Here is a 26,497-nt window from a genome sequence, read left to right on the forward strand (position 1 = left end):
GACCAAATCTCCCTTTTGATACTTCCCTTCGACTTAAATTCTTTCATTTCCAATTGTCAAATCGTTATGCCTAGGCGTGTTGATGAATCGTCGTCATCATCCTCTTGTTGAATCGTCGTCATCGTCCTCTTTCCGAATCACCGTCACCGTCGCCATTGTCGGCCGCCACAGAAACGTTAAGACTTGTATTTTTCCTTTCCCGAATTACTATCATCGTCTTGCCAAATCACGGCTAGTCCGTCGACCACCACAGAAACAGTAAGGCTTGTTTAATTTTTCTCCTGTAAAGTCCAAATCTCAATTTTAATTTTTTTTAGAACCCTAACAGATTCGTTTATTTTTACCCCTCATTCATTCCCCCTATTGTCGCCACCAATTTGGACTTGAATCAATTCATAAACTGCCTCATTTATTTGATCTTTACCGATGAATCAGCCAACAAAGAGGTTAGAAGTCTATAGGTTCAATTTTTTTTATCTTTACTCATAAATGTTCAATTTTTTGATAATTCATTTTTCATGTTTTTGTTTGCTTTATACGTTATTTATGTGTGCTTTATGTTTTTGTTTTGTCTTTTGTAATTTAGTCTTAAGCAAACTTACTTAGTTTGTTGAATTGTAATGCTTTATGTTTATGCTTTTTGTGTTTCTTAACTAGATATAATTATTGTAAAGTTTAACTAAAAGTACCTTAAAAAAATGAATCATCTAATTGCTTTCAGCATTGAGGAAGTGCCCAAAAAAGAAAAAAATTAACATTAGGCAATAATTATTATCCTCTACACCACAAACTAGTGGAACTACAAGTTCACCAGTCATGTGTTTAATCACTGAGTGGGTAGTATTAGAGGAACAACCATTGTATGTTGTCGAGAGTCCATACTCTATAGATATGATAAAGTAGGCGAACCCTTTGTAGCAACCCATTTTTCGTACCACTTTGAAACGAAACCTCTTGAAAATGTATAATAGTGAAAAGATAAATCTTTTGAATGAGTTGGATAAGTTTTCCAATGTAATAACCATCACGACTTACATGTGGTCTTCAATGTAAAAGGAACGGTACTTGGCTATTATAGTTGATTATATTAATGACTCTTGGGAGTTACAAAAACACATCCTCAGGTAAGTCTTAGACTTATATCCATACTTTTTATTTATGTTATTTATAAATTACATATCTTATGTTATGTTTACACTAGAGTTGACAAAATCTTTTATACTTTTTTCATTAGGTTTGTTTATGTTCATTCTCCTACATATAAAAGATGTATTGTGTGAAGCTTTATTGTATTCTTTTCTCGATTAGAATATAGAAATAAAGTTGTCTTGTATTACTTTAGACAATTGTTCCATTAATGATGCTTTTATAGCATTATTCAGGGAACAATATTTTTACCCTCTTTTGTTTGATAAAGAGTTTGTGCATGTTCGATGAGTTGCCTACATTTTGAACATAGTTGTTCAATAAGGACTTAGATAATTAACAAGAACAATAGAGATTTTAAGAGATTAGGTTATGTATTGGATTACAAAACCTCAAAGAGTTAACTAAATTGAAGAAATAACTCGTCAATTAAGAATTTCTTGCAAAAAAAATGTTGATTTTAGATTGCAAAGCTTAAACATGAAATTGCCAATTGAAAAAGAGTGAAATATAATAAATGAAATATGTTCTAAATTATAGGTGTTTTGTGAGGCCACTGAGTTAATTCTCAAGTACTAAATACCCTCACATTAAACATTTTCTTTGCAAAAATGTGTGACTTTAAGTTAGCATTAACTAGGTGGAGTCCATGGATTATGTAATTTCTTTTATCATAAGATGTGTTCACGATTAGGTTGGAGTTGGATGCAATGGAAAGTTTAATCCTGTATTTATAATTTTGTTTGATAGTTATTTGTTTCTTTTTTAATATTAATTAACTATTACTTATTTATTTATTATAGAAGATTGTGTTCCTATATTTGTTTTGGCTAAGCTACAAAGTGACTATGATAAAGATTGACTTGATTTTGAAGGCAAATTTATATTTATTTTTAAATGGAGGTTGACTTTTTTTGCAGAAATGTGTTTCTTGTCTTAGTGGAGCTATTTGGAGGTTAATCTTGAACCATGACATTTTATTATAAACTCCACTATTATTATGAGTTATGAGCATATGATTGTGAAGATATTGTATATTGTAATTTGTAAACAGTTTGATGTTAGTGGGATTTTTGAGGGGGCATTCAGACTTTAATTTGATGTTATAAGATGATTATGTTATTTTAAATTCCAATCTAGGTAAAAAGCCATAATGCGATCCAATTTTAATTGTTTCAACTGGTTACTTATATTTTTATACATATAAGTTCTATTTGGACATGTTAGTAGTAATTCAATCCAGATATATGATGTATATGAAGATTATTTTAATTTTGTTTTTTTCGTGGTAATTGGTAGTTGCTATTTTTTGTATTTAAAAAAATTATTATTTTACAAGTTCATTGATTATTTAATGGATAATAAAATGCAATTATCTAAACAAGTTATTTGCATTTCTATGCATATAAATTTATTTTAAACGGGTTATTCTTTATTTTATCCAAGTATATATGGTGTATCAATAGGTGTGCATTAAGATTATTTTCATTTTAGTTATTATTTTTTCATTTTAATTTTTTTTAATTGATCATGAAATATAAATATTTTAATTTGAATAGGTTATTTGTTATTTTATCCAAGTATATTATATAGTATATCAATAGGAATATATTACGATTATTTTGATTTTGATTTTGATTTTGATTTTGTCATTGTAGTTGTTATTTTTTATTTTTTATTTTTTTTATAATTTCCACAGATTTATAATTTTTTAATGGATCAATGCAATTATTTTTAAAAAAATGTATTTCTATGCATATAAATTTAATTTAAAGAGGTTATTCATTATTCTAGTTATATATGGTGTATGATGAATTGGGTTGTTTTAATTTTTAAATTTATTATGGAAAATTTTAAACTTTTGAATTTTTTTAAAAATTATAATTTTTATCGTTTAATAATCTAGGATAGGCCTGGGATGGGCCGGGGACATATTTGGTTTTCAAATCCGACTTTTATCGGTTCGGGTTTCAGGGTCAAGATTCGGGTTTAGATTCAGGTTCGGATTTCAGGCCACCCGAGCCCACCCCTAAACCGACTCGCAATAAACAATTTATCCATTAGAAATCACAAATAATTTTTCCCTATTTCTTAGTTATCTTCTGAAAATTTTCTGGCTGAGTCATCCGGTAAAAAACATTGGTAAAGCCAATCGACCCGACTCACCCAATCGGACGATCGAGATCAAGTCGCGTCTCAATCCCTAAACCCTAAAGCACTGATTCTAATTCAGCTACTTTGACAAATAAATTAGACAGATGAGCATATAATTAATTAAAATTTTAATCGATCTTCTAATTTAATTAATAATAAAAAAGATTCCTCCGATGTAAAATAAAATTTCCGATGGCTTTTACTACTATGACCTTCCCAACCACGATTTTCTATTTCTTCCACACATTTTGCCCCAATAAATTTTACCCATATTAAGCATCAAATAAATAGTAATAAATACATAGTAAATGAATGAATAAGTAAAATAGAAATAATGTGCAGATCATAAAATTAGTGACACCTTCGATACTTCTTCCTATATGTGCAAGGCAGAGACTACACTATTCACGGAGGAAAAACAGGAGGGAAAGATGCAGAGACCTTGTCATCTAAACCCAATCGAAGCATTGCATATTTTGAACCCACATTAATTTTATCGGACCAAAGACTCGTAAAAAATAAAAAAAGGCCTCACTGCTGGGATTTGATCACCCTCCTGCATCCTGAGAGTTCTCTGAAACCATATGAATAACACGGGAACTGTTCCAGATAGATATGACGTACTAACCTGTTTACCAAAACGCTGCAAAAATGTGTAGAGCACTACTAGTACATAAATCCCAGACAGTTCAACCAAACTTTAAAGATAAATATAGTTTTAACCAAACATAAGATCCTCACAAAAATGAAAGACTAGATCCGGGGGCATTGCAACCAGAAGAAGAGCATATCATCTAAGCCTTCTTGCTTCACGTTCAGACTCGAGCAAGGTGAGGACATCACCTTCACGTACGGGTCCCTTCACATTCCTCATAATCAGACGGTTCTGATCATCCAAGAATTTCACCCTAACCTGGGTCACCTGCCCTCTTGAGCCAGTTCGGCCCATTACTTTCACCACAACAGCAAGCTTCACTTGAGTATCCATCTGCAAGTAGCGCACAGATCGAGTACCTTTTAGTTGCCAAAAACCCCAAGTCTCAAATTATTATTTTTTTAATCTTCGAGTATAAGTAAAAAATACTAATCCTCTAGCTAAACTTGAACCCAAGATCATACACAAGAACCCCATGCAATCATTGAGCCAAAGGCCCTCAGAAAAAAAGTTAAAAAACAAGCCCAAATGTGAGAGTTTAGAGTTTCTCAAAAACTATAACATAGGTGTGAGTTTCCACAACTGTGTTCAGTACGGGTCAAAACTATTTAACCAGTAGACACCAAAACAATTATGAATTGCCACGTGATAAAAGATACCTTTTTGAAAGCAAAGACCTCAACAAAATCTGTTCAGGTACCACAAAGGAAAACTTTTTCTCCTTATATTCCAAATGGTAAATTCCACATCCCTTGTTTCTATGGTGATAGAAGGTCCAAAAGAATAGTTTACCAAAGCTAACTGTGTTCCATAACAGAACTTCACTCATTCAGTACCAAAGCTACTAAAAGATAGTTTACATTAGTAAATCAATCTCAACAGCAACAACTTCTCCATTTGATTGCAGAACTGTAGCACATACATATCATTTTAATAATACAAATTCACTCATTTACCTAACATCTCTGCAAATCTCAGAATAGGACCATTAGCTATTCTATATTAATCCAGCCCCTCGGAAAAACAGTTGCCTATCCTAAAACATGTAATGAACTTCATCATCATTTCATGCAAAACAAAAACTTCATCATCATAAACAATTCAGGAATAGCAGTTTCCAGTACAGGCCATAACTCAAAAATATGATTCACGACAGCATTCTTCAAGCCATCCATCATAATAAGTATGATAATTAAGATTTACCCCAATCTAACAATTTTACTCTGTATCTTCAACCATTTTGATTTACTTAACACGTGTCTAGTTCCTTAGAGAATACTCACAAAGTACTCCACCTATATAAGATAACTTGAACTCATACTATAAAGGTCTGAAACATCAATTAATAATTTAACAGAAAGGATACCCGCAACAGATAAAATGGAGAAATAACTCATATGTATATATTAATTTCAGAACTAAAATAAATTCAGCAGCATCAACAAACTAATTGAGTCATTAAAGACCAACTTCCCCAAACGAGGAATTTAACTTTTCTTCATTCAATCAAACATAATCTACAACAGAGTCAACTAGAGAAGATTTATAGATCAACCCATATTTAAGATATAGTAATTGAATCAATCATTTAATGTAATCTAATACATCTTGTCAGTAAGTATCAAATACACAACTCAAAATCCAGACATAAAATAACAGATTAAAACTCCCATTCTTCAAGACATACACTCAATTGTCAACGTTAGATTCATCAACATGCATGCAGCCTACATCTCCTTACTTCTCAAATAATCACATTGGTAAGAAATTAAATTCGAGACATCAACTAAACCATTAATACCAGATTCATCAACATGCATGCAATCTACATCTTCTTACTTACCAAGGAATCACATCTATTAAACATGAATGGATAGTTATTCCAGAACTAAATAAAACAACTTTTAACAGGTACTCACTGGAGAAAAATCTATATAAAGGACTAGAACAAGAGCATGCAACCCATTATTTCTCAAAACCATTCCTAAATCACTTAATCATACTAGCTAGGACCTGGATTCGTAACATAAACACATACTTTCAACTCTAAATCCCTAACATTTCCAAACCCCACTCTAATCACAAATTGCCCCACAAAGCTTCAATCACACTACCCGAATAGGAGGAGGATTACACACAGATACAAAGCACAGGATTTGAAAATGAACAAGGCTTCTGCTAAAAGAAGTGAGAAAGTCTGCAAGAGGATAATGTCTCATCACCAATACTAGTATAATCCTATGAGACAACATCCGCATTAGACAATCTAACTTAAACCTAAATAACTTTCAATATCCCAGATAACAACTAGTACTCGATTGGTGGCGACATCCATATTACAATGTTTAAGCAAAATTTGTCATATTCCACTCGAAGAAAACAAATTGTACAAATTATGCAGTCACAGAGAATCAATAGTAAAAACAGGTAGACATAATCTCCTATATATAGCCTTGCCCCTGAAAAGACCTGATGCTTAAAATCAAAATTAGATCTTCGTAAGTTCAAGGGTCTGAACATCTCGCCTATTCAGTGCTTCAGGGGAAAAAAAGTCGCGCAATGAAAGACCTGATTGAAAATTTGTCCAATAAAATATACAAACTAGACTATACAAATTTGTCGAACAAAACGAAATCCGATAGATTCGTCTCGACAAAACCAAACTATGAAAAATACTCGTAGAAGACGCAAAAATCACAAGCCAAAACCGATACCAGATAATCAAGAGCATAGCAACGACGCCCCGCTAAAATCAAGCACTTGCAGTGCACCGTCCAAAAAAAAAAAAAAAAAAGGGTCAAACGAAGGAAAGAAACCTACAGCAGAGACACAGATGAAGCCCGCGGAAGACGAAGCGCGATCACGACGACGAGAATTAGGGTTAGGGTTTTGCGGGCGAGGAAAGAAAAGCGAGCGTCCTTCGTAGGTTCTGACTCCTGACTCCTTTTTCTCTTTCTTTTAGATGAAATTTATAAACAAAAGGATTTAAATAATAGAAGGGATTGCAACCGCGCCAAAATGAGATTCTTTTAACTAGGTCTTTTTTAAGGGTAGTGTTTGTAATTTACATGGTTTTCTTTTCTTTTCTCTTACTTTATTTTTCTTGTTCCTAACGCAACCTCAGCTCCTGAAAATAAGAGAAGAACAGTCCCTGTGCGAGTCACATGAGAGAGTAATCGTTGCATGGTAGAGAAGACGGCGTCGTCTACCAAAAAATGTCTGTTACTTATTCTTCTACTGACGATATTAACGAATGTGATCATGGAGAGTGGCCAACATAAGCACATGAAACCCATCCCAGGGTTTTCACATCAATTGCTGGCTGATAACTTTGTTAATAAAAAATAAGAATTAACACTTATTAATTCTAACATGTCCGGTTGCGCAGCTAGAGTCTGCAACAATGAATATGATTCATAACTAGAAGGAATTGCAGAACAACAGCTCTATAAATACGAGAAAAAAGACCCAATTTGAATGAAATGATTAGCAGTCGCAGGAGAGGCCTTGAGTTATATACCCTTCTCATGACATTTATTATAAAATCTTATTTTTCACTGCTAGAACACAGATTTTTGGGTTTAAGAACACTTGATTTGATACCAATTACATTCCCAGAAGAAAGCCGTTGCAGGTATGAGCTTCCCTGGTGACCCTCCAGGCAGTTATACAACTCTTATTGTACTAACCCAGTATGAATCTATCATAACTAGAGAACTGGATAGTTAACTGCAGCTTCTAAGACAGTGCAGTTGCTTGAGACATGTAACAACATCTTGAAATTTTCTTCACCAGCACTGAGATTCCAGTAAGGGAATCTACTTACATGCAGCAGCAACTTCTGTGAGCTGTGATCCGTTCGAGTGAACAAACTGAGATATCTTTTCTTCCGCATTTTCTCCCTGTAACTTCTCTGATATAGCATCTGTATCAGCTCTTCCAGTTGGAGGGTACAACCTTCCGCTACTAACAACAAGGTCCTTGATGGTCTGAGTAAGTTCTTCATCTTTCAAAAGAGTCTCTACTGTGACGTGTAAACCTGGATCAATAGAGGAGCAAATCAAGTTTTCAATTTTGCTGGTTTAGAGAAATGAGCAAAGAGCCAACTTGGAAGTGTCATACACAGATTCACACAAGAGGGAAGCATCAACATGGACCATTTTGAGTTCAATTCTTTGTCTAATTGCTGACACTGAAAGCTGGCCAGCCGCCTATGTTTTCTTTTGCTTGTTTTACTTGTCAAAAAACACAGAAGAGATCATTTCTTAAGTTGTGCAAGCCATCCTCAAGTGGATGACATGCTGATCTTCTCTTCATCCTTTCAATTTTATTAGGCGTCTCTGGAAAGATGGGCATGCTCATGATCCTAGGATTAAAGCTTTCTCAAGGGTGAGACCATGGCTTTTGCAGATTTGCCTAGAAATCAATATCTAAGATTTTCCTCCACCTTAACATATAAAATGAAAATTTTTAAGTCATAATTGTACTCACGGAAACGCCAGTAGTGCTTTGGGTTTGTGGGGTCATTGATTGTCTCCTCTGCTGCAGGTCGGGTTGTGTATTCTTCTTTAAGGGCCAACAAGTCCTGATCATGCAGCAAGCATTCCGAATTTAACCTTACTGTCTTTCTAGGACATGAAATATAAAGCAAGGATAGAAACCTCGGGGAAAACATAGTGAACCTGTACCTGGACAGGAAAGATTGCCCACATGGACGGAGAATCAAAGTGCTGCCGCAGGATAAAGTCAGCAACAGCCGGAGTGCATCGAGAGGGGGGTATCTCCTCTGACGCTACCACTGTCCTGTAGAAGCGCTCCCTTCGTTCTGCATCTTCTTCCCACCATGCCCGCATTGTCGAGCAGTCATGGCATGATGGAGCACACACCTAAAAATTGTCAGCAGGTTTACTTCAGTTTGCTAATCCACCTTGGATTTATTGAAAGACTCTAGAAGAAAGGTAGTTCCTTAAACAATTTCCTTAAAATAATCATCAATTCAGACCACAGCAGTTAAACACAGGATGGCCCTATCAGCATGTTCCAGAATTCTTGACAAAATGCACAAGCTGAGTTTCTGAGGAGACCTCTGAAATCTTGGAAACTACAAAATCTATCCCAAAATCTCTATCCATAACAAGCTTCAGTACTAAAAGCTTACAGTCATGTAGCTGTAATTAGATGGAATACCAAACTCCAGGTCTGGTTCATTATGCATTCTCTGAATCCGTAAGCCTATTAATCCCAACTCTTGCATAACCTGGAATATCAAAACCAGAACAAATTCAACATCCTAATATGGCTTTGCAATTGGTTTTAAGGAGAAACGCTCTGAGAAACATACAGGGTGGACACATGAAGGAATGAAACCAAGGTCTTCCCCACAGGCTAACATATCTGATGAACTTAAGAGAACAGGTAGAGTCTTCAGTGCATTTTGGCGCCAGAGGGCATCTTGCCGAACGAAATAGTAATCATAGTACAATCTCTTCAAAACATTTTTACTGCATCAAGGCACAGCTTGTAATGAAAGTTGAAATAATCTTTATCTAAGAAATTAAACGACTAAATGAAGAATACATATAACCATAAAGTGTTTCAAGTGCCATTTAAAAAAATAATAATAAAGTGTTTCAAGTGGCTGCATGGGAATACCTATGGTCATCCAGATCTTTAAAGCTGGATGTGTCTTCCATATTAAAACGTGGATAAAATTTCCTTGCATCTTCTGGATCTCTTATGAGAACAATATTCTGCATAAACATACAGAAGTAACTGCCATATAAGATCAATGCCTGAGATGCTGCAGTGGAAAATGGAAGATTTTACATAAACTTTTTTTTTATTGTATAGCAACATAAATAACCTTTAAAAGATCAAAGAGCTCCTTCTGTACTTTGTCCTCTTTGTCTGCCCATAATAAAAGATCAGGACATGATCTAAGCTTGGAAACAATTTTCTTCTCTGTGTCGCAATCCTCCTTGAACTATAAAAGCCAAAACCCATCAGTTGAAAAACAACCGCTTCGATTTTTGAATACTAAATTTGGCAATAAGACTGATGAGTTTGGAAGAGATTAAGTAAACAAACAGGAAAATGGTAAAATCCATAAGGGCAATAAAATGAACTTGAACAGGACAAGAATAAGCTTCCAAGTTTGGACTAGCACAACAAAGAACTACCGAAACCACCACATAAAATAGACATAATGCAGATGAAGGTAAAAGTTTCTAAAGACATGTTTGGAGCCATGGGCCTAACCTTGTAGCACTGCTTCTGATACTCATCGAAGAAAACTGAAGCAATAACAGCCCAAAGCACACCAAAGTTATCCTGTAGGAGCATGTGCACAAACAATTAGCATTATATATGCTAGACATCACAATATCAAGGTTTCATTATGAAGATGGAATATGAGAGAATACCAGTAACATTTGTAATCGAACATATGGTTGACTTAAACGATTGAAGTCCCATATTCCCTCCCTCTCAAGCTCTTCCTACAGAGATTTGTCTCACAGAGAATCAGCAAATGTCAAAAGAAACTCTTATTATGAAATTACAGGTTTAAATTTATGACTCTTTATGTCTGTTCCTGAAAACAATGATGCTCTCTAATGGCTCAAATTATGTTGCTGAAACCACAACCAGAGTATTTATAATGAAATCCTCTGTTTGGGAAAAAGAACTAGTTCACTAGTGCCTACCTGACTCAGCGCTATGGATGGTCGAAACCTTCCAATTAAACCTGTAATAGCATGTTCTGGAAGCTCCCATATCCTAAAGAAACCCAATATATGATCTATTCTATAAGCTGTGAAATACTTTGCCATCTGTAGGTTCAATAATATGTCAGTTAAACAAAACTTTGAACAACAGGAGAAAAATTATGTATACACATGCAATGACAGAAGAGACACCTGGGTCAAACGAGCACGCCACCATCCATAGTTGTCTTTCGACATTTCTTCCCAATTGTAAGTGGGGAAACCCCAATTTTGCCCATTTTTATCAAAAAAATCTGGTGGAGCCCCAGTAGAAGTATTCATGCGAAACAGGTTAGGGTGCACCCATGTATCTACACTATTCCTGTCTACCCCGATTGGTAGGTCACCTTTTAAGACAACTTTCTTCTTTCTTGCATAAGTAGCAGCCTCTGACAACTGCTCAAGCAATGAAAACCCATTAAAAGAATGATGACTTAAAAAGCAGAAGCCAGTGACAGGAGGTATCTACTCACTTGTAGATGCAAGTGGTACTGAATATAATAATGAAAGCATATTATGTCATACTGCAAAGTACCCTCTGACACAAGCTTCTCAAGCTGCAGTCATCCAGTAAGGAAGTGGTCAAGTACAAGCAAATAAATATGCTCATAGGCCTAGGATAATAGAGATTGAAGATGCGGTCACCTTTTTTGTTGAGTAATGAGCAAAGAGACCCCATTGAGTGTGGTCAGATGTTTCAAAAAAATCACGCAAGAAACAGAATGCTGCATACGGTTTTAGCCATTCCTGTGCACCAAAAGATGAAGAATTAGCAATGTGTTTGATCTTTATGTGTTAATATTTGACAAAACTGATCCGAAATCAGATGAAAGTGAAACAAGTGAAATTGAAAAATAAGATATTATGAAAATCAGGATAATCTGATGAAATATGACAGAGGTACCTCATTCTCAGAGAGGAATTTCTGAAAGGAATTGGAAGCAAACACTTTATCTTTGTCCACAGAGAAAAATTTTCTGGCAATAGAAAGCTTTGCTGCCATAGTTGCATCGTAATCTACATCCTGAAGACTCATCGATAAACAGCAGTATGTCAATTCGTAGACTTGCAATTCCGTTTTAAATATTTTAACAAACGGAATTTGGTCACAGTGAATGTTTTGTCTGGCAACAAAATAAAGAGGTACCAGGCCTTTAGCTGGGCTAGTTTAGTTGATGAGAACTAAATCATGAATTACTTCAAGTTGAATAATAGCTGTATTTTTCTTTTTCTGTTAACTGATTTTTTCACTTGCATCATGGATCATAAATAAGCCACTTTACCTTTCCAGCCAGGCGTTCTTTTTCCTTCAAAATCTCTTGCTGTAAAACACACAAAGTTAAATGAAGTATCGATTTATGAGCTATAGCATCTAAAGAAAAGAGCAGCATAAGTAAACTTTCTTCTATGAATTAAACTTGAAGAAGTCAGCACCTTAATATCTTCTGGAATATTTTCTGAAAGTGCTTGTACTCTCAAATACAAGGGATGCAAAGCAAATACAGAAAGCGAGCTGTTGAGTCACAAGTCAAATTTTAAGAAAAAAAAAGAAACCTAAATTTTAACAGTTGAAGAGTAATATAGGGTACTTAAGTGTAAACAAATCTAAAAACACAATTATGGTTAAAAAAATATATAAACACAATTATAGTTAAACAAATATAGAAACGCAATTATGGTTACTATACCTGTAAGGATATGAGTCCCACCACATCCCATGTACAGAAGTATCATTAACTGGTAGAAGCTGAATCAAATGAAAGCCTGACTCAACTGCCCAGTCCACAAGCAACTTCAGATCAAGAAACTCCCCAACTCCAAGGTCATCATCTGACCTAACAGAGAACATGGGAATAGCCACACCAGCACCTCTCCATGGTTTTTCCTGCCAAAAACAATATTACCCCTTAAAGTAGTACTTTTATTCAAATTCAGCATCAAGTATGGAAAGATATATCATGTTGTTTTTCTGAATGTTTATTACTAATAAATGCACCGAAATAACTCATCGTCTGTGAAAGTTAGGGGTTAAAAATAGATACGATCAGTACTCCAGGAGGTGAATTCATGGGTCTAGGGTAGTCATTTTGGTTGTTTCTATAATAATCTGAGAGCTACTTTTATAGCTATTTAAAGTATCGACCAAATTATAATTTTTTAAAATTTCATGAAATAAAAAAGGAAGGACACCCTGAATGAGAGAAGTCCAGACATTGCAACCTAAAATTCGTCCTTAAAGATGTTGGCTTTCCTTAAAGAAACTGCTTAGGAGGTCGATTCCCCTCAAAGTGAATCAATCTGGTGCATATGCTCACTACTTACCACCACAATTTTTCATCATTCTATCAAATTTTCACCAATTTCATCCAATTTCACCCAAGATATACAATCCCGAAAAATAGCCACAACAACACCTTTGAAGCCAAAGACTGATAAAATTGTATTAGACAAATAAAAACCAGAAGAGACTTCCCGTTCTTCCAGATTATAGCTTATTATTTGATTATCCAGTACTTTACCCGAAAAGTGCCATCAGATAGAGCAATGTATCTTGGGAAGCTTTTTTCTGCTGGTTCAATAGTTAGCTCCCTATTGGGACCCGGTTCCAAGGAAGCATTGCCTGTGTTGTCATATTGACAGTACTTATATGTGCATCTACTGTTAAGAAAACCAAAACAATGCAATTTGAGCTCTTAAAAAGAAATGGAAAACAAAATTTACAGGATAGAATATCCATTTTTTTTGTAACTATTCAACAAAAATACGTGTCCACTAACAATAGTATTCATCATGCGAAAGGATATTTGATGGGAAATTCATATTTCCAAATCACACAATCTGCCTGCCATAGGGATTCGCCAGCATAGCTAAGCTTAAGGCCACCTTGACCCTTCCAATCCCCCAACTGTGTTGAGCTACCAACCACAAAAACCTGCAGGACTTTCAATCAGTTCAGTCTTTAAAAAATTAATGAGAGCAGGAGAACAGAATACTAATAATATCAACTCGGAACTCTTAGGGCCTGTGGATATATGATGCAAATTGTTCTCTTTTTTTCTTTTTTTTAAATTGAATGGATGATGCCCAATTTAGATTAAATATATTCAGCATCTGAAGGTTAGGGTCATTGAAGAAGGTTTAGAGGGGAGGGGAGTTTCGGGCAGCAAGATAAATATTTCGCACCATCATCTTGAATAGAACAAGAAAGAATTGCACCAACAGTCCACGAACTGCTTGACTATGTGATGAACAGGTTTTGTACTCAAAGATTTCCTTTAACCTCTACATCTAATGTGAAGGATAATGAACACTTTAAGGATATCCAAGCATCCATGGATAAAAAGGACATGGTCTTTTTGTTTAGACAGGCACTCACCGATGAGCCATCTCCAAGTTTTGGACAGCTGATTTTGAATTGGACACTAATAGTATCTGTTTAAAGCAATAAATAGAAGTCAGAATTGAAGTTAATATATGCATTTTTCAAGGAAAAAATTCCTGACAACTTTCATCTAGATAGATACCTTCACGATCTAAGCTTTTCTGGAAGGTACCAGGTGTTACTTCCAAATCTGACTTCCATCCTTCACTGAAGATGACATTTTTGAATGCACTCCTGAAGAAGAGAGTTTCTGATGCTGTCTGGAAGGATGCAAGAAACATTTGAAAGTTAAGAAATCCATTTAACCAAAGCATTGATAGTTACAAGATGGTTATTATAATTGAAAAATAGCAACTATTCGCTGCAGATGTTAATGAAAAAGAAGCTCATGCACAAATCCATTATAATTGACTAGTCATCTTGTTCAGCAAATAACTTTTGGTACCAGAGTGCTCCCAGATAAGGGTAGCAAAGGTCTGAGCAATATGGGCAAAAACACATAACCATTTTTTTTGGTACCAGAGACAGGAAGCACAACCATTTTTTTTTCTCATAACTATTACTCCAACATAATTTTCTCTGATCTCCATCTAAAACCAGGCATTCATGATTCTTAGTTTGAGGTTCTCTCCTCTGTATTCACATTGTCTTAATATCAGTCATGAGATTTCTCTAAAGCGTGTCCTAACTCAGCCTTGAATAGGTCTTGGTCTAAATAATATTTGCCTAAATAATTTTTTTTCCCTCTCAAAAAAAAAAAATATTGCCTTCTGTTTAAGTTAGTAGGAACATAACCGCTTTCAACCATGAGAAATTAATGCAGGCTTGCGAAAAGCATTGCTCTTAAAGTATCCTTTTTTCTTCTGGGTAATACTTCTTGTTGTATGTCCATGAAACAGACCAACTTCAAACTTCCAGACCAATGCGAACAATATGAAAGTGATTTATAGTAAGATATACTCATGTAGAGAACCTTTTTTTTTTTTTTTTGTGAAATAGCATATGGAAAACTTCATGAGCAGCAATTGCCATAAAAACGTCAGTATAATTGAACATGAATATCCTCAATATATTTGATTATCTGCAAGGTAATCGAAACACATGCAACAACACCTCTCTTTAGGGAAAGCAAACAGTCACCCAACAGAGTATCTCTCAATTGTTGTATATAGTTGAAAAAGAATCTACTAATCCATGAGCATTTTGCATCAAAATTAGAGACACTGGATTTTGTTTAGTGGACCTTTATTAACTTTCATTTACCAAAGGTTTGTATATTACAAGGTTGATCATCTAACTCTTTCAGGTTCGCGAAAATATTATTCCCGTCCAGTAGTGTCCTTAGCAACACCACATTGCCCCATCCTTAATTCATCAATTGAAAAATGTAACAGTTAAAGATTCATCAGCATGGACATTTTCCAAAGTAATGACAGACCGTCCACCGTACTAAGTTATTTCTCAAGCAAAAAATTTCTTGACAGAAAATCGACTACTATGAGTCTTTTATAAATGCATAATCCTAGCTCCAACAATTCAAACCCCCACATTTCAGCATTCATTAATAAAAAGAGCAGTAGAACAATAAAACCTACAATCGCAAACATTTATCTTGAAATCGTCCAGAAACAACACAAGATGATTAACTTTACCTGCCAAAGATCATGAAGCTCCAGGACCTCTTCTCCTTGAATGCCTTCAGGAAGAGATATCTTTCGTTTCTTGCCAGCTTCCCATCTCAATACATTTAAATCACCATCCACTAAATAGTAACTGTACTCACAATGGAATCCTTTTGGGACCGCAATTCTACCACACCAAATAAGTTCTTGACCTTGATGGAATGGGGACAAAAGGAAACCCTTCTTCACATTCCAAGAACCAAGCAATGGTTCTGAACCTGAAACTAAAATACTTTGCCCCCACTGAGTGTAGTAAGGCAATCTGAAGCTTAAGTTGACCATTTTTAGGGACTTCTTCTGAGAAACTGGTCCATCCATTTTAGGGAAATCTAAACAAACAAGCTAAAGATTGTAGAAGTAGTCTTAAACAGAATGCTGACTAGAACACACCCAAAATACTTAAGACTTAGATTTTTTTAAATAAAAAAGTGACACGATATCGACCCCGGTAACACAACTCTGAAGTCCCTCTAAACGAAAATTCCAGATACCAATATATTGTCAAAGCTCAGAACTCTTTGAACTTGCACCCGGATTACTCCAACAAGGATGTAAGTTTATATCCACCGGATATCGGCTTTCACTTTGGAAATGAAAAATAGCAGCTACAGCAACCTAAACGCAACTGAGACTCCGTTTGAAACAACTTCAGAGGAGAAATAAACCAGACCCCATTAAAGTTGGTCGAATTTCGACTTTGGAGCAACAAAACGTCCGGCTATTCGACCAACCCAGATAGGAACCGTCTCAAGTTTGATAGCCAAAATATCTCAAGTTGATCAAATAGATCTTTTCTATGAGATTTCTAATAGAGAAACATTACTTGAAGATGAAGAAGGAGCTCGCTGAAGCGGGTGTTTGTTTTCAACAAAGAAACAAATGAATCATTTGTCTAATATACGAAGAGCACATGTCGTGGGATGGACGGAGGAGATACCAGGGTCTTCATATATTCTTTTGGTGCATGAAATGATCCGTGAGAGAGTGACAGTTGGCGACCTTGACAGAGGTGCCTCTGGATTCTTGTGATAACTTTCTGTATTTCATCTTCTTTAATCGTTTTTTACCATTTAAGGGTGAATTATGTATACGTAGTAAGGTTTGCCAGCAATAATATTTTAAGAATCTAAGCTATTGATTACTTAATTTGTATAATTAATTACTGAGATGAAAGTAGATCTAGTAAAGTTCTTCTATAATGAAGCAGAGTTTACACTTTGTTCCAGCTTCTTAATGATCATCGTAAGCAATAAACAATAGCAAATTTGATACCCCCCAATTGGGTGTTGTAATTCATTAGATTAAACCCCTCTCCCCTTCTTTATAGGGTATCAAAATCCTCTTAATAAACCTCATGGGTTCCATTGAATCCGAGTCTAAATTCAAAGAACCTTGCAGATGCCAGGAGTTAAGGAATACAGTGAGAAGACATCACAGGTCCCCTTTTGGTGGTTTCCCGAAAGTGACTTTGAATATCGATTCTCGTCGCAGGGCCAAGATGGGGCCAAAAAGTTGGAATCCTTCGCAAATGGGCTTAGAAAAAATCAAAATCCGTGAAAGGGAAAAGAAAGAGTTGAAAAGACAATTTATGGACCACACCTAAAGGACACATCATCGGTAGTATCTAATTTTTTAACGAATTATAGATTACCTCCAATCGTGGATGTGGTCTCCCATATCTGGAAGATTCATCCCCTCGTGCGTCCATTTTTATTATACTGATCTTAATAAAAATATAAATAAAACTCATGAATATACCTTTTAATAGGTTCATCAGTGGCAATGTTCAGACATGTCTTATACCCTTTCTTATAGCCTCATCTCCATCAAAGGAAACTACCAAAGGACAAAAAATTATAAGATTGCGACCACCATCAATGAAAACTCGACGATGGACCGGTTACTTAAATAACTGTTGGTGAACCTATCTTAGATATGAGACCATTTGTGATGTTATAGGAAAACAAAATGATTGGAAAATTATTTTTTGATTATTTTTCTCATTCATTATTTTTGGAAAAAAAATCATTTTACTGATTTTCTTAGGCTTGTGCCGCCATAGGAGACAAGTGACTGTTTTTTATTTATTTTTCTTATATTTTTTTATTGGAGCAATAAAAAATATCATTTTTTAACATTTTTAAAAACAAGAAAAAAATTAAAATATAAAAAAAAAATTAATTTTTTTCCAACATAACGGTTTTTCCTACACTTTCTATCAGCACAAACACATTGTAAGTTTGATGGTTGGGAAATTATCACATCTTGCCATAGGTTTTTGGTAACAAATTTCGTTTTTTGGGGGACGAGTCCACCTGACCCAGCTTCTCCCAATCCGTGTAAACCCGGCGAGTCGGACAACTACGTGAATAACTCCGCTCACCTATCCGAACTCGGTCGGGCAGAGGGTGCTGGGCACACATCGCATCACAAGACACCGCCGATGGTGCATCGACTATATCTGGACGGCGGAGATAGAAAGAACAGCGTGTCCCAATAGCGCTAGTCGAGAGCGCGAGGAAAACCCCCTTCGGGCAATCTCTCCTTCCAAACGGAAACGAGGTCGCGCCCATCTTGTCTGCCTCCCGAATAGAACAAACATACAAGCAGTTCTCTCGGCTTCTTCTGAGAGATTCATTTTCATCGAAAGCAGGTTGGGATCTGTTTCAATCCTTCTCTAGTTCTCATTTCAATAGTTCACGGTCAAAAGCAACTGTTTGGTTTATTTCGACGAGAAAAAAATTAGTCGGTTTGTACTGGCCGTCTTACATCTTACGATGTTCAATTTCATTTTTCATGGCTCATTACTACGTTATCTTTTTAATTAATTGTTTATCCTTAATTATCATTCTGAAAGGAGTTGTTATTTTAATTTTTCATTTTTTTCGTGCCTGCTGGATCGGCTCCATTTGTTGCGCCTCGAAAATTTTGTGTCAAGCATCTCGAGATCTTGACCACGTTTTTAACAAACGAAAGACCGCATCTATCTTCACTTTGCGCCTCAGTGCATCGCAAATTGGCATCACCTTCGACTCTTGATCTAATTACTACCGATGCTATGGATGTTATTTTCAAATGGTTTTTCAAAAATTATAAATTTGACTCCTACTTCGTTTCATTCTGCAGTTGAGGCTTTTCGCGGATCCGACTACCAATTGATAGCAAGATGGTTTCTTTCGAGATGAATGACCGGAAAAGTATGTAAGCTTGCCTGATTTTTTATGTGATATGCAAGAATAATCTGTGTATTTGCATGGATAGTTTGGTGTCGAACGGAATAATTCACATGTTCTCTCGTGCATAAATAACTGCAGAAGATGTCTGATCGTCATTTTTAGTTGAGTTTGCTATAAGTAACTTGAGATTCGTGCACAATCTTTACATCCGTATAGGTTAATTTTACCCTTGAAACTGGAGTTTCTGGAAGGAAAGAAGGCCAGGTTGTAGTTTAGCTATTTGGAAAATAGGTTCTTGACCGGAATCACCCAGCGGAGTACAAATGAACATGGTTTTCTCACCTTTGTTACTAGGGAAGTAGGAATGGGGAACTTGACAAACTATAGCTAAAGTGTTAGTTAAGGAGGCCTGCAGCATGTGTTTGGTGACTCAGCTCGAACACATGCTTTGGGAGGTGCTTTCTGTACACTTTATGTCTCACAAAGGCTTTATGCAAATCTTGTAAACCTTTGACCTCTGACTGTTGTCGTGTGTGGTTAATTAGGTGCTACTGACGTCCAACCTTTTTTTCTGACATTGGGGTGATTGCATGATTGTCTTCTCCTTTCACATGAAAGAATGAATATTTCACTTCCTTAAAAGCTTATGAACCCTCTCATAAACTTTGGGTATGAAGTATAATGTTGTGTGCCAAGGCCCTCTTTGTCTGTTAGTAGAAAGTCGTCTTCTGGTTTACATTGCATGGCTTCTCCTTTCATTGTATTTTCCTAAGGCAAGAAGTACTCTGCTAAACTACACGAGTCGCACTGAAGGGACCACTGCTGGTAATCGAAGGAAAAACAAAAAAGGTTTGCCGTTGTACCTTGTAAAATAATAGGTTTCCTGCAGAAATCCCAAGACATGTAAGAGAAATTGTATAGACAAACTAGAATTAAAATTGTCATCTTCATTATTTAACATTGTCCAACTACAGTGTGAAACCATATTAACTTTTTCTTCCTTCTCTGATCTATCATATATGAGGTTTATTGTTGATTTGGCCTTGGCCTTGGCCTTGTTTAAAGTCATTTTTGGCAAATTTTGCCTCATCTGTATCAGTGAAGTTCAGTGCAGAAAATACAAGAGCAGAAACTGAAGAATGTCTTTCAAAAATCAGGAGGGAGGCTGCTTTCATTTTTTTCTTAACTGATGAATACCTCCTTCCCATTAATTCTATGAGGGTCATGATCATTGTCTTTCACCTACGGCTTATTACTTTTCACCTGGTCTCCTCCCTCTGTGTGTGGGTGTCTCTCTCTCCCCTTCATTTCCTCTGTTTACTGATGGCAAACTATGTTTCTCATAGTTTCTTCCCTGTATGTCGGCCTTGTCTTCTCTGTCTCTCTACCTTCACGTCCTCAATTTACTGATGTCAAGATAGCTTCTTTTCTACATCTCTCCCCCCCCCCCCCCCCCCCCCCCCCCCCGAAAGGGAAAAAAATATTGAAATCTTGAGTTCCTTGTCTTGAAGGAGCTACCAGTTTGTGCTTTTATGTATTCATGTAGTGGTATCTTACCCAGGTTTTACCACATCTGGAACCAGTTTTGCACTGCACTGGTGTACTTCCTCCATACCATGGTTGTTTCTGCAACATGTATTTTTACAAGGAAGCTGAAAACCAGTAATCTGTTTTAGATGTTGGGACTTTTGTCAAATTATTGAAATCTTGAGTTCCTCGTCCTGAAGGAGCTACCAGTTTGTGCTTTAATGTATTCATGTAGCGGTATCTTACCCAGGTTTCACTACATCTGGAACCAGTTTTGCATTGAACTGGTCTACTTCCTCCATATCATGGTTGTTTCTGCAACATGTATTTTTACAAGGAAGTTGAAAACCAGTAATCTGTTTTAGATGTTGGGACTTTTGTCTCATCAAGAGTTCAGCAGCATGATGCGGAAAAGTTTATAAAGTCCAATTTATCAATGAATTTTTAGTTTAAGTATCTTAACTAATAGAAACTTTATTTTTCAAATTTAAAGGAAGTAAAAAAGCAGCTGAAAAAATTCAGCTATCGAAATTTGCTCCTTAATTTACTAGGAATTAAGTGTAAGTCTGATTTTAGGAGGATTAGGATTCTTTTCTCTTTACATGTGTGGTGTTTTCCATACTTTTTTTTTTTTTTAAAAGATGTTTCAATATTTGACTGACACTGTGACCATTTTTTCATGCTGCTGCTTGCTTGCTGGTGAATTTTGAACTAATTCTTATTTTGTGTTGTGGGTTTATCTCAAATAATTTGTGCTTTCTGATATTGAATGTCCTTTCTTAAACAGAGATTGGACTTGGATTGACGGGCTTTGGTATATTTTTCTCATTCCTGGGGATTATTTTTTTATTTGACAAAGGACTTCTTGCCATGGGGAATGTAAGTGGTCCTTCAGACTTAATTCTTGTAGATTTTTTTATTCCTTACTCTTTTATTTTGTACTTCTTGCTCGTGTTTTGCACATCTTAACCAATTCCTTATTTTGTGATACTTAATCAGATCCTCTTCTTGTCAGGGGTGATGTTGACCATTGGACTAAAATCTACCATGCAATTCTTCATGAAACGCCAACACTACAAGGTCAAACCCTTTTACTGTACCTACTGCATTAATTTCATTATTAACTTTTCTTCTTTCTAATGAGGGCTCTTTTGGACAGGGCACGATTTCTTTTGGGTTTGGCTTCTTTCTGGTTCTCTTAGGTTGGCCTGTTATTGGCATGATATTGGAGGCATATGGGTTTATTATACTGTTCAGGTCTGAAAATTTATTTTCTTTTTCATGGGTTTTTGTGTGGCTATAATTTTTCAGCAATATTATCAATTCCTAATGTAAGAGGTCTGTTGGACAGTGGCTTCTGGCCTACGTTGGCTGTGTTTCTGCAGAGGATTCCAATTCTTGGCTGGATTTTCCAGCAACCTTTTGTCACCTCGGTAAGTTTTTTTTTTTAATCGGTTTTGTGTTTAAATTTTGATTGATCTGAGATTGTTTTGATTTGATTTGATTTGATTTGATTTTTATTTTTTTGTTGCAGTTCTTCGATCGCTACAGAACCAAGAGGGTTCCTGTTTGAAGAATGCAAGTAATCCCAAGCTGCGTGTGAACAGTCTGTAAGATAAAAGTTGAATGGAGACGCGAGCTATGCATTAGCTCTTTTGTGATCAAAACTAGTGTGTAGTTGTTCAACAAGTGACATTAGATTTGTATAATTCAAGCTCCCCTTTTTTTCTGTGGGATTATGCTGTCAATTTGATTGGTGCTCCATAATTACGGATTCCTCACCACCACCACCACCCCTGTTTTGGGGCAGCCCCTGAATCGGGCCTGATATATGCTGTTTATCTTATATGATTAACTTCTCTTGATATTAAGGTCCAAGGAAAATGAGTTGTGGACAGTGTTAAGTATATATCCAAAACCAGTGGTGTTTTATTCTGACTAATTTTCAACTTTTTTGCAAACACAAATTTATAGTTTATCAAACAAATCAATTATATTCTTGTACTCTGCGCCAAGCTTCAAGGTAGCAACTTGCAAGTCCAGTCCCTGTCTAGGTATGAGAAGGGGAATAAAAAAGAGAGAAATGAGTAAGTATATAAACTAATCAGCAAGTACTATGTTTCTCTTGTATCTTCTCTGCACATTGTGTTCAACTTAGAACAGAATGATCATTCAATAAATTATAGCTTGAGATCTACCAATTAAAAGCAGTATGTCAGCACACCTTCAAAAAATATAACCACTTTTATGTATTAATATACTAGGTTGCAGAAGTAATTAGTGTGTTTATTAGTATCTAATAATAGTTGATTCTCTTTGTACAATGCTTGAACAAGGGGGCTTTTTTTAGGTGTCAATGGCCATGCGAACTCTAGGAAAAGTTGGGAGTCCAAGTTGCTTGGTAAGCTAGCATTTCAGGCCCCCTTCTGTACATTCGTCATTGTTTTCCTTCTATGTTGACATGAAACGTTTGGCCTTTTAATATGGTGACTTGTGTGACTTTCCTGTCTTTTAATTGCTGCTGGTCATACATTTTTATACACTATGCTCTTCTAGTAGCTTATTTAGCTCGTTCTTCAGATATTTTGACAAACTTTTTCAGTATCCATTGTAAGAATAGTCAAACCTTTTTTTGTTTCAGAAGTTTTTAGCATCATTTGTGTCTTGTCACATGCCTCCATGAAGAATTCCTGGTTTTTACCTAGGGATTTATATCTTCTTTGACCCAAATTAGCTAGGCATCTCAGTACAACGTAGCCTAATATTATTTGGGTTATGCCACTATATGAAGCTGCTGAAACTTAAAAAATAGAATGAACCTAGTCAGTGTCATTCTCTCCATTGTGTTTAGGATGTAGAAGAAGGGCTGCCTCCACAAGTTATAATATAGTTCAAGTCTCAGTCTATGTTAGTAAATTTGTTATACTCGTATCTTGGAGTTTGATGTCAGATTGCTAATAGGTTTTCTATTCTAACCACTTTTAAGTTCATGCCTTATTCTATGATTAGTTACTAAGCTAAAGTCTTCATTTCGAAAATCAATTACAGTTAGCATCATGAGTCTTTTCTAGTTTTTCTTTATCGTTATAGTGCCTTTTGTGCATTCATGTTTATTGCTAAAGTTGGCTCCAAAATGAGTTACCTATAGATTGGTTCAACTATCTTTTTTTTTTTTTGTTTTACTTCCCATCCCTTCTTCTTTTCCTCTTTTTTCTTTTGATTCTTCTTCTCAAATTTACACAGCAGGTATTGCTCACTCATAGTTGGTGACCTTCATTTTACCCACCACTCAGTTTCACATTTATCTATAAGTGGGTAAGCCACATGCTTTCTGCATTAACTTTTTTGTCATGCGCTGCAGGGAAATTTTCTTCATCAGTGGAAGGTATTTGTAATGCTGATGGGAAAGTGCCACATTTAGGAAAGTGCCACTATTGATTTTTGGGGCATATGCTACTTTGGAAGGTTAGGTGCCATTTATTTTCTTTAAAAGGGGTAGTGACCAAAACTAATGTCTTGTCATTTCTATTTTACAATGTGGTGACAATTCTTTGTAAAAATTTTGAGGGAGACCTGTCAAAAGTAAGGTGATATCCTGATATCTTGCACCATATTGATATTTTAACTTTCCAAATATGTCTTATTTGTAGCTCCAATCATAGTTCAGTAATTCCTACAAGGACCTCAGTTAAAATATTAAATCCTTTTCATGCTTCTTATATATTATTGTCCATAGTTTAACTGTTTTAACTTTTTATAAACCCTAGTTCTTTTTAAATATAACAGAAATCCAGGTTCAACTCAGTGATTAAGATGTTTGTTTTACTTCAACCAATTGGTGTTGAAGCCTGAGTATCCCTCTTTTAAACTTGAAAGTTGTAATTTGAATTCTAAAAGTAAATAAGATTTTTTTAGCCAGACTAGACTGGTTCTACTCATTTAGTGTCAAACCTGTTCAGCCCACCAGATAGGCGGTTTTTCATGCAAAGACAAGTTTTATGGACATGGCCTCAGATCCAGTTCCCTGGTTCAACTGCCTTGTTGAATCCAATTGTTAGAATATGGAATACATTGGTTAAGTTCCTACTTTTAATGGATCTCTCTCTCTCTCTCTCTCTCTCTCTCTCTCACACACACACACACACACACACAAAAGATCTCTCTTTGTCCAGTTTTCTTATATTTGTACCACCACAGGAAACAAAATAAAATAAAAAAATAATGAATAACTAGACATTGAACCGATGGCCTTTATTTTTAATTCATTTCATGAAGTGACTAAGCATTAAAAAATACATATTTTATGCAAAGTTTAAAATAAATCATGTAAGAATCATAAATTTTGGATATATTAGACTACTAATTTTAGTCTAAAGCATGGTTCTTTCAATCCTTGCTAATGATATACAAATAAATATATATAATTACCTAAAAATATTTTAAAACTCGCTTTTACTCAATTTTTTATATGAATTAGACTTATGGACACATAATAAGGGAGAGTTATTAGCACTCGTACACAGTGTCTTTATATAATCTCTTACACATAATCAAGCCTAAAGTAAGATTACCCAATTCTTAATTACAATAAAAATAACTTTATACATTAAACATTAAGAAAACTCAAGATAAATCAGTAATTAAAAATAAAAAAAATTAAATTTAGAGACTCATCACATGTTGCTTTTCAACCATCGTTGCTCTTTAATGTGTTCCAGCTTTCCTTCTTTTAGTTACCTCATTTTGTTTCATTCTTTGAGTTCTTTCTACTTGTAAGACTTTCTCTTCCACAAGGTTCACCTTAGACTCCATGAAACCAACTTATTTTACAACACTCACCTCTCAAGTTGAAGTTTATAATTTTAGCTTACAAAAAAAAAAAAAAAAAATCTGAAATCTGTGATCTTCCTTCAATACCCTTGATTTTAAATTCTTCCTCTTTCATTCTCCCCCATATTTCGATGTTCCCATGACCATGTCTAATAAAAAACTTTCACCACTACTTGTGGAACTAGTCATTCTAGGCTCTTCCACATATTTGTTTCTTTCTACTTCTCCTCTTCGAGTTGGGGTCTATGACTCCAAAAGACCTAGCTTGTCCAGAACTAATATGATTAAAGGAAAACTCGACAAAACTCCAAATATTAGCACCCTTAGGTTAAAGAAGAGTTAAGAGACATTTGCCTACTCACTTTTATTAGTAACACCATATTCACCCACTTTTAAGGATGTAAAATAAAATAATTTGATATGATTCAAGCTGGAGTTGCGCATACTTTTGTTCTACGAGGTAGTAGATCTATAGGCCTTGGTTTAGAGTGAAAAAACCATAACCAATTGAAGAAATGCGACTTGAGGTTCACAATGTACCCTTTAACATAAACTCGGATGCTACCTCTTCTGCAAGACACAAACCACACAGATCATTCACTCTACTGTAGGAATAGGTAAGGAGAAAACAGAAGTGACCGATTCTAACATCAAGGAGGGCTAGAGATAAATAAACTTTTATTATGCTTTACTATGAAACTCAACATAACATGCATGATAAAGAAGCAGTAGTAAACAAGATCAAACTAATTAGAACACAAGGTTAAACATAAACGACTAGTTGTATGAAACAAAATGAAACAACCATAATTCTGAATGAATAAGAACAAAAAAAATGACTTTTGGTTTGCTTATTAAGACAAAGTTACATCACTTTAGACGTAAAAGACATACAATTTTAGCATATAAGGAAGGTTTTTCTATAGGCATATTTGACCAAAAGTGACATATTTAAAGGCGTACTATAACCAGAATTTAGAAGGATCCCATAAGCTTATTTTTTAATTCCATGCTCAACAAGCAATTCTCTTTTGAAAAGAAGAACCCTATAGGAGAAAAAACTCTTAATTGTTGCCTATATGGAAGCATACATCTAAGACAAAAGTCAAGATTAAGATTCTTGAACACTCTTTAAAATTTTTTTTTTTTTAAGTACAAAAACTTGCTAAAACTTGCTATAC

At 35.3% G+C, this 26,497-nt stretch overlaps 3 protein-coding genes and 1 non-coding gene across 5 annotated transcripts; 1 reads left to right on the forward strand and 3 right to left on the reverse strand.

Annotated features, from left to right (window-relative positions):
• Nucleotides 1-3,751: 3,751 nt before the first annotated feature.
• LOC137956660 (small ribosomal subunit protein eS28) lies at nt 3,752-6,926 on the reverse strand. Its single transcript, XM_068804234.1, has 2 exons — nt 6,776-6,926; nt 3,752-4,288 (listed from the first exon to the last, which is right to left on the reverse strand). The coding sequence occupies exon 2, from the start codon at nt 4,286-4,288 to the stop codon at nt 4,091-4,093; it is 198 nt and encodes a 65-aa protein (XP_068660335.1). The 5' UTR covers nt 6,776-6,926; the 3' UTR covers nt 3,752-4,090.
• A 529-nt stretch (nt 6,927-7,455) lies between these two features.
• LOC137956101 (4-alpha-glucanotransferase DPE2) lies at nt 7,456-16,696 on the reverse strand. The gene is made up of 22 exons (XM_068803433.1): nt 15,754-16,696; nt 14,244-14,361; nt 14,096-14,151; nt 13,520-13,651; nt 13,239-13,364; nt 12,408-12,604; nt 12,154-12,232; nt 12,003-12,041; nt 11,624-11,743; nt 11,365-11,466; nt 11,193-11,276; nt 10,873-11,115; nt 10,660-10,785; nt 10,378-10,452; nt 10,214-10,285; nt 9,819-9,938; nt 9,608-9,705; nt 9,297-9,456; nt 9,114-9,212; nt 8,644-8,841; nt 8,447-8,540; nt 7,456-7,994 (listed from the first exon to the last, which is right to left on the reverse strand). The coding sequence occupies exons 1-22, from the start codon at nt 16,099-16,101 to the stop codon at nt 7,774-7,776; spliced, it is 2,907 nt and encodes a 968-aa protein (XP_068659534.1). The 5' UTR covers nt 16,102-16,696; the 3' UTR covers nt 7,456-7,773.
• Nucleotides 8,203-8,305, reverse strand: LOC137957407 (U6 spliceosomal RNA). Its single transcript, XR_011113374.1, has one exon. It is a non-coding gene; the product is annotated as a U6 spliceosomal RNA (small nuclear RNA).
• A 1,596-nt stretch (nt 16,697-18,292) lies between the features above and the next one.
• LOC137956731 (vesicle transport protein GOT1-like) lies at nt 18,293-22,215 on the forward strand. 2 transcript variants are annotated; one of them, XM_068804331.1, is made up of 7 exons: nt 18,293-18,436; nt 18,910-18,980; nt 21,274-21,365; nt 21,486-21,566; nt 21,646-21,743; nt 21,838-21,919; nt 22,021-22,215. In XM_068804331.1, exons 2-7 carry the CDS (start codon nt 18,950-18,952, stop codon nt 22,057-22,059), a joined length of 423 nt encoding a protein of 140 aa, XP_068660432.1. In that variant the 5' UTR covers nt 18,293-18,436; nt 18,910-18,949; the 3' UTR covers nt 22,060-22,215. The 2 variants fall into 2 exon arrangements, with proteins under 2 accessions (XP_068660432.1, XP_068660433.1); XM_068804332.1 differs by lacking the exon at nt 18,293-18,436 and adding an exon at nt 18,443-18,532.
• Nucleotides 22,216-26,497: the final 4,282 nt, after the last annotated feature.

Source organism: Aristolochia californica, unplaced genomic scaffold (genome assembly GCF_029961685.1).
Source record: "Aristolochia californica isolate CCGP_79_NKW_82.1479 unplaced genomic scaffold, dmAriCali1.0.hap1 SCAF_2, whole genome shotgun sequence".
NCBI lineage: Eukaryota > Viridiplantae > Streptophyta > Magnoliopsida > Piperales > Aristolochiaceae > Aristolochia > Aristolochia californica.